At 48.2% G+C, this 8461-nt stretch overlaps 1 protein-coding gene across 3 annotated transcripts in view; it reads left to right on the top strand.

Moving 5' to 3' along the window:
* The first annotated feature begins 303 nt into the window (after positions 1–303).
* DYNC2I1 (dynein 2 intermediate chain 1) overlaps positions 304–8461 on the top strand; it is a 40256-nt gene continuing 32098 nt past the window's right edge. The window contains exons 1-2 of one of the 3 annotated variants that reach the window (XM_058179745.1): positions 304–652; positions 2375–2428. In XM_058179745.1, coding sequence (XP_058035728.1) covers positions 638–652; positions 2375–2428 — 69 coding nt within the window. In that variant the 5' untranslated portion in view covers positions 304–637. Of the gene's footprint in view, positions 653–742; positions 911–2374; positions 2429–8461 lie in introns of those variants that run through there. The other 2 variants (XM_058179743.1, XM_058179744.1) reach the window with 2 other exon arrangements.

Below are 8461 nucleotides of genomic sequence, written 5' to 3'. Positions count from 1 at the left end.
GAGAACCGGTTGTTAACTTTCTGAGCAGTTTGGCAAACTGGTTGTTGGAAGAAATCATTAGGGCAGAGAACCGGTTGTTAAATTACTTGAATCTCATCACTGCTTATAACACTTAATGATAGTCATAGGGTACAAATTTAACACTTAATGATACAACACTTAATGATAGTCATAGGGTACAAATAAGCAATCAGGAAACGATATCAATATTGTATAACAATATTATTATATAATATATAATATATAATTGTGTGTGTGTGTGTGTGTGTGTGTGTGTGTGTGTGTAATAGTATTGTATAACAATATCAGAGCATTCCTTTTTTAGATTTTTAGCCATTTATTTCCACCCTTTTGTCTTAAAAGCTCCAAAAGTCATCTTAGAAGAGGCAAAGAGACTTCATTTCCCGGAATCCTTTGCGGTCGACGGCCTCGTTTGCCCCCGTGTTGTTCATTCCATTGGTTCCCCGGATCGACTCGACCTATCGGCTATTATCTTGTTTTGACCTACTTGTTGCCAAGGAAAACTGCAACAGGGTTGCCTAGGTTTCCTAACTCAGCTGCGGCCTGCAGGTTTTCCGAGAGCGAAGCCCTGGCAAGGGAACGGGCATGCTGCGACCCGCGACGGTGAAGGGCTGCGATGGAAGGCGATAAGGTGAGCGGCGGTTCTTAGGCAAAGGCGGGAAAGGAGGCGGCGGCGGCGGCGGCGGCGGCGGCGAGGAGATTCTGTTCTTTGCAGCCTGCTCGGGAAGGGCTCCATCTGCGGTGCCTGGCCTGGGGAGAGGAAGCTGCCTTGCCCGCAGGTTAGGCAAGGCTAAACAAAAACCAACCTTGCTGTCCCGCGGCGCATCTTTTGCACGTAACACTTGGCTGGCTCAACGCCTCGCTCCCACCGCGGTTCACTTCTTACTAGGTGGGAATATCGTGTGAATCTGCCCTAAGACCTCTGCTGAACCGTGAATCCTAAATCTATAGCCGTTATAGGCTTGTTTCGATAAACTATAGTTAAGCATGCCGTGGCTTAGCATAATGCGTGAACTAGATCTCTGTCCGGCTGCATAGACTCATCTGGAGTTAAGCCAGGTGGGGAGAATTGATTTCTGACCAAGTGTGAATGGGATTCCTTTGCATGCAATCTGTCCACGTCACTGCCAAACTTACAGCCATCTCGAAGTTACAGCGACAGTGGGGGGGGGGAAAGTGATTTATGGCCATATTTCACACTTAGGACCATCGCAGCGTTCCCCAGGGCCGTGTGATCAATTCAAAAGCTGGGCGACTGTTAATGTGTGTATGTAGGGACAGTTGCATTGTTGCACATGGGGTCATGTGATCACCATTTATGACCTGACAAGCAAAAATCCCTGAGGATTCACTTTACTATGCTGCCAGCTTAACAGTTGCAGTGATTCACTTAACAGCTGCGGTAAGGAAGGCTGTAAAATGGGGCAAAACTCATTAAGTGCCTTGATTAGCAACTGGAATGTTGGCTTTAATTGTGGTCATAAGCTGAGGACTATCTATAGTTTGGGCTGATTATGGTAAGTGAATTTAGGAACCCTAAAAAGCTCTGTGTTTTGCAAAATGCCTTTTTTTGTTTAAGAAAGTCTAGCTTCCTGTTTCATCATTGTAAAGAAACCCAATACAGAAGTGTTTATCAAACTTATCAACTTTCAGATGTGTGAATTCAACTCCCATAATTCTCCAGCCCCTGCTGGGTTGGGAATTCTGGGAGTTTAAATCCACAAAGCTTAAAGTTGCAAAGTGCAAAAAACACTAATTTGTAATACTGTGTGTACACTATACCCAATCTATTACAATCTATTCAAAAGTTTATAATTTAGTGTTAACTGCAGTTCAGCATCATAGATTCAAAAGTGGATTTCATTGAGATGATTTTCCTAAACGGATGTTAATATAATGATAAGATGCCAATTTTAGATCCAGCTAGACCTTTCTAAAGCATTCCAAGGTACTTCCTTCTTAATAGGATAGTGGTTTCCTGTTTCTACTCATGCAATGCCATCAGCAAGGAGTGCTGGCTGATTGGCCTTTGAATGGCACCTTCCATAATTTTTTTTCTGAGTGTGAACTTTGTTTTAAATTTCCAGTCCTTCAGAATTCAAAAATTGCATGTTCTGAAGCACCTTTTAAAAAAGCTATTTAATAAAATAACTCAATTACTATTTATTGTCTTGAGATCTTGCTATTAGCCTCTTCAGTCCAAGTGGGTTCTTTGGCTTTTCTAGGTTTCTGTCACTTAGGTGCTAATAGCAAATATTAAAAGGAAACTGAACTGCTGTTATGATTTCAGGTACTGTTAATCTATTCTCCAAGTGAGGTACACATTTTCTTCCTTTTTCCCCTTCTTTTTTAGAAAAGAACTAAAGATGATACTTGGAAATCAGATGAACTAAAAAAGCATCTTAAGGTGAACAATAATTCTACCTTAATTTTTTGTTAAGTACTTGGTAGAAAATACATTCAGAAATGAGGCATGCCCAAGAGCTTGGATATCATAGTAGGATTTACTTCCTTGTTTCTATGAATATCAGATTTGTGTCAGATTACACATTTCTTTTGAAAGATCATACAGATGTAAATCTATTTGAAATTAATATATTATTTGCATATATTTGCTATTTAATACTTCTTTTTACCTCCAGGAGTCAAGCCTACTTTGAAGGCAGCCAAGATAAAATAGTAATAAACTAATAATATGAGTGTGATGTTAGTAGCTAAAAATTTTAAAAACAGTTTGTTTTAGCTTTCTGAAAAAATCTGAATTGAAAATGATATTCAACGTTATTTATTTGAGAATAAATATATTCCAAAGTATAACACAACTATAGAGGTTAGCTAGGGATGGGAGAGAAGGCTTGTCCTCACTTTGAGCAACCCTTATGTTAACATATATACCAAATTATGATTTGCTTGATCATGATTTATTATATGCTTTAGTGCTTTATGTGAACTCAGCTTATGTACATGTGAATGAATGTATATTTGAGCTATATCTCATCCAGTTCGTGTGATTCCAAACAGCTGTTAACTTTTTAACTATTAATCATTATATGAATTGCTTTGAGAAGTGAAAGGAAGGATGAGTACAAAAATTCTAGTCTTCTTAGAGCTTATTTCTTAAGAGAAATCCATAGCTTAGTACATTATATCTCAAAAATTTGTCTATAAGTATATAATTACTAAAAGGGACGCGGTGGCTCAGGGGCTAGAACATTGAGCTTGTTGATCGAAAGGTCTGCAGCTCGGTGGTTCGAAGTGCTGCCCTGTAACAGGGTGAGCTCCAGTTACTTGTCCCAGCTTCTGCCAACCTAGCAATTTCGAAAGCACGTAAAAATGCAAGTAGAAAAAATAGGGACCACCTTTGGTGGGAAGGTAACAGCGTTCCGTGTGCTTTTGGCGTTGACTCATTTTATTTATTTATTTATTTATTTAATTTGATTTTTATACCGCCCTTCTCCCGAAGGACTCAGGGCGGTGTACAGGCAAAATAAAAACAACAATACAAATATACACAATTTAAATACCCCTAAAAAACTTATTCAAAATTAGCCTGATATTAAAAATCATCATCAATTAAAATCCCATTTAAAATTGGTAAAATTCCCTTTTAAAATCCAATTAAGCCAGCCCCGCGCGAATAAAAAGATGGGTCTTCAGTTCGCGACGAAATGTCCGAAGGTCAGGAATTTGACGTAAACCAGGGGGAAGCTCGTTCCAGAGAGTGGGAGCCCCCACAGAGAAGGCCCTTCCCCTGGGGGCCGCCAGCCGACATTGTTTGGCGGACGGCACCCTGAGAAGTCCCTCTCTATGGGAGCGTACGGGTCGGTGGGAGGCATGTGGTAGCAGCAGGCGGTCCCGTAAGTACCCAGGTCCTAAGCCATGGAGCGCTTTAAAGGTCGTAACCAACACCTTAAAGTGCACTCGAAAGGCCACAGGCAGCCAGTGCAGTCTGCGCAGGAGCGGTGTTACATGATTGTTGATCGAATCACCCGCGCAGCTGCATTCTGGACTAACTGAAGCCTCCGAGTGCACTTCAAGGGGAGCCCCATGTAGAGAGCATTACAGTAATCCAAGCGAGAGGTAACGAGGGCATGAGTGACTGTGCATAAGGCATCCCGATCAAGGAAGGGGCGCAACTGCCGGACCAGGCGAACCTGGTAGAAGGCCCTCCTGGAGGCGGCCGTCAAATGATCTTCAAACGACAGCCGATCATCCAGGAGGGCGCCTAAGTTGCGCACCCTATCCTTTGGGGCCAATAACTCGCCTCCGACAGCCAGCTGCGGCTGCAGCTGACTGAATCGGGATGCCGGCATCCACAGCCACTCCGTCTTGGAGGGATTAAGCTTGAGCCTGTTTCTCCCCATCCAGACCCGTACGGCTTCCAAACACCGGGACAGCACTTCAACAACTTCATTGGGGTGGCCCGGGGTGGAAAAGTACAGCTGAGTATCATCAGCGTACTGCTGGTATCTCACCCCGAAACCACTGATGATCTCACCCAACGGCTTCATGTAGATGTTGAACAACAGGGGCGAGAGAATCGACCCCTGCGGGACCCCACAAGCGAGGGCCCTCGCGGTGACCTCTGCCCCCGTCAACACCGTCTCGTCCGGTCGGAGAGATAGGAGGAGAACCACCGATATCGGTGCCTCCACTCCCAATCCCCAGCCGGCGCAGCAGATACCAGGGCGGATGGTAGCGACCGCCGCCGAGAGGTCTAATAAGACCAGGGCAGAGGAATAACCCCTGTCCCTGGCCCTCCAGAGATCATCCACCAATGCGACCAAAGCTGTCTCCGTGCTGTATCCGCGTCGGAAGCCGGACTGGAACGGATCTAGATAGACATCTTCATCCAGGTATTGGGGTAGCTGTCGCGCCACGGCACTCTCTACAACCTTCGCAACAAAGCGAAGGTTGGAGACTGGACGATAATTACCCAAAATAGCTGGGTCCAGGGAGGGCTTCTTAAGGAGGGGTCTCACCACCGCCTCTTTCAAGGCGGCAGGGAAAACCCCTTCCAATAAAGAAGCGTTGATAATCCTCTGGAGCCAGCCTCGTGTCACCGCCTGAGTGGCCAGTACCAGCCAGGAAGGGCACGGGTCCAGTAAACATGTCGTGCCGTGCAGCCCCCCCAACAACCTGTCGACGTCCTCGGGAGCCACAGGGTCAAACTCATCCCAAATAGACTCAACAAGACGTGCCTCCTCTCCCTCGCTTGGATCATCCCAATTTCGGTCCAGACCGTCCCTCAGCTGAGCGATTTTATCGTATAGATAACCGCTAAACTCCTCGGCTCGTCCTGCAACGGGTCATCCCGCACCTCCTGGTGTAGGAGAGAGCGGGTCACCAAACAGGGCGGCGGGCGGTTATCTGCCGACGCAATGAGGGTGGGCGAGAAACGCCTCGCTTCCCTCATTGCCACTAGGTAGGTCCTAGAATAGGACCCAACTAGTGTCCGATCAGCCGGGCGACTGGACCTCCAGGTGCTCTCCAGGCGTCTTCTCTGGCGTTTCATCTCCCTCAGCCCCTCGGAGTACCAAGGGGCTGGGCGAGATCTCCGCCGGGTCAGAGGCCGCAAAGGCACGACACGGTCCAAGGCCCGGGCCGCGGCCTGATCCCAGGCCGTGACCAGTTCCTCAGTCGTGCCGTGGGCCAGTTCCTCAGGAATGGCCCAAGCTCCGTCAGGAACCTCTCGGGTCCATCAGGCGCCTGGGACGGAACCACCGTATAGGTTCCGTCTCCCTGCGGTGGTGAATGGCGGTTCGGAAGTCTAGGCGAAGGAGAAAATGATCCGACCATGACATTGGTTCTGTTACTAAGTCATCTAACACCAGATCATTAAGCCACTGCCCAGAGATATAAATCAGATCCAGCGTGCCTCCCCCCGAGTGCGTAGGGCCATCATTTACTCGAATCAGGTCCAAGGCCGTCATGGAAGCCTGGAACTCCCGAGCTGCCGTCGATGACAAGCCAACTGATGGCAGGTTAAAATCCCCCATGACTATAAGTCTGGGGGTTTCGACCGCCACAGCAGCGAGTACCTCCAACAGCTCAGGCAGGGCTGTGGTCACGTAGCAAGGAGCCAGGTACGCGATCACCAAGCCCAACTGATTCCTATAGCCCCATCGCACATAGAGGGATTCACAGCCGGCAATCTGAGGAACAGTGGTCTCCCTCGGCTCTAGATCCTCCCTAATGACAACCGCCACCCCCCCACCCCTACCTTGGACCCTCGGCTGATGGAATGCTCGGAAACCTGGCGGGCACATCTCGACAAGGGGGACCCCCCCCTCTGGGCCCAACCAGGTTTCCGTAATACCCATAAGGTCCGCGGACTCCCCCTGAATAAGATCACAAATCAGGGGGGCCTTATTAACCACGGACCGAGCATTACATAACATCAGCCGAAGGTCCAAGCTCTGAGGATCATGGCCACCGAGGCAGGTCGGGACTGAGGGCGGAGCACGCGATCGCTCTCAAACATCGAACGCGTGCTCCCTCAACACGATCGGCCCTCCCCCGCCATATCTGCCTCTCCCACTTACCGTACAGATTGAGTAACCCTCTAAACCTGGAACGTCCTCCCCCCCTGCCTTCAGACAAGATGGAATAGTGTCGCGAACTAGCACAGGGGCTGGATCCCTCCCCGGCGGGTTCTGACCCCCACCCGCCAAATCCCTCCCCCCCCTTAAAAAACCCTTGTTTAAAAAACTATTTAAAAAACCCCACAACTTCTTCTTGGCCGCATGCCACCTCTCTGGGTCCCAAGACCCTTCGTTAAGGTAGGCCCTTGATAGTTTGGAGGGCCATTCCTGCGAGGCGGGGGAACCTCGCAGTTGTCGTAGTTCGGCGAATGAGTATCTCATGGGAAATAGTCCATTAACAGCGACAAGATGTCCATTCCTGACCGGCGAAGATGTTCTGGTCGTACCTGTAGATCGTCAAACCCGATGTTAGGCATATTACTGGCCACTCGGGCAGAGATATTAATCAGTCCGTAGAAAGTCCAAAATGGGTCCAGAGACAACCAAGGCTTGGCATAATAGCCTCCCCTTGGTTGTTTCCTCGGCTACAAAGATGGGAAAATCAGTAGCCGGGCTAGTATCCCTTGGGTTCCCGGCAGCGTACCATCATGGGACAAACCCGTGAGGCATGCTAATCAGGACGAAATTATGTCACCAGTACCGTCAGAGCCGTCATTGCCGTCCAGCACAGTGCCGCTGTTGTACCTAACCAGGCCAAGCCACCTCTCAGTCGGCGATGGAAAACACGACCTAAGATGTAAGCCGTAGATAAAATTACGGCATTCTAGGCAGGCCATGGTAAAAGTCAGCAGTGGGGGGGAGGAATATTCCGGGCCATGTTCCGGGCCTTGAAGTGAGAAGAGCAGGGTAGGGGGGGGGGCAATAATCATGCCCGTGCAGGCCCCACTCCAGCCACAGATGTTACCTGCGGTCCAACACCCAAGACTCAGCACACCGCATACCAGCATACCGCCGTCGATGGTTGGGCCGCTCCCCAGCCGATTGATTACATCGTCGGCCGAAACGGCCGACAAACAGCTGAGTCAGGCTGGGCCGACAAACAGCTGAGTCCGGCTGGGCGTCTTCTCGTGCCCCCCCCAACATGGCAGCCGCCGTCCGCTGCTATAGAGGACCTCGGCTCCGTACTCAGCAGCCGAGAGCTCAATGAGGTCCAAAGACCTCGCTCTCGGCTGCCGGAAGGATCGCATACCCGGAGCCGAGGACCAGGCAGCCTGGCAGCCCATAGAACAGCATTGCGGCCTGAGGACTCTTAGCCGCCGTCTCCGCGGAGTCTCAGAGCGCCGCCATAACGCGCATGCGCAGAAGAAGACTCATACCGACCACATGACCACAGAGATGTCTTCGGACAGCGCTGGCTCTTTGGCTTTGAAACAAAGATGAGCACCGCCCCCTAGAGTTGGCAACGACTAGCACGTATGTGCGAGGGGAACCTTTACCTTTACCTATATGATTACTTTCTTACATGTATGCAGAAAGGATAAATATTAATATCGTGTTAAATTGCTTATGGAGCTGTTACAGTAATTCTGAAAATGTCATTATCATTATTTCTTGTTATTATTCCATTTATAGTAGATGTGCAGAACTGACTCTGCTCCCCAGATCCCAGGAAATCTCCTAAAGTTGTTTTATAATGAAAAACGGAAGAGTATTAAATATATTACAGACAAGAAAATATATTTAAATATATTTAAAATATATTTAAATTGAGGAGCTTCTCAATTTAGGACCAGTCATTTAAAGTATTGTTCAAAGTTAGAATGGACTTGACTTAACAAAGCTACTTATAACCCATCCTCAAAATTATGACTGGTACATCTCCTTAGTCACCTGATCACACATTTCAGGGGCTTGGCAACTGGCTCACGTTTATAGTGGTTCCAGTGGTCTGTGGT

The sequence above is a fragment of the Ahaetulla prasina genome, chromosome 4 (genome assembly GCF_028640845.1).
Source record: "Ahaetulla prasina isolate Xishuangbanna chromosome 4, ASM2864084v1, whole genome shotgun sequence".
Classification (NCBI taxonomy): domain Eukaryota; kingdom Metazoa; phylum Chordata; class Lepidosauria; order Squamata; family Colubridae; genus Ahaetulla; species Ahaetulla prasina.
The sequence above is the reverse complement of the archived record's forward strand: the minus strand, read 5'-3'. Positions and strand labels throughout refer to the sequence as shown.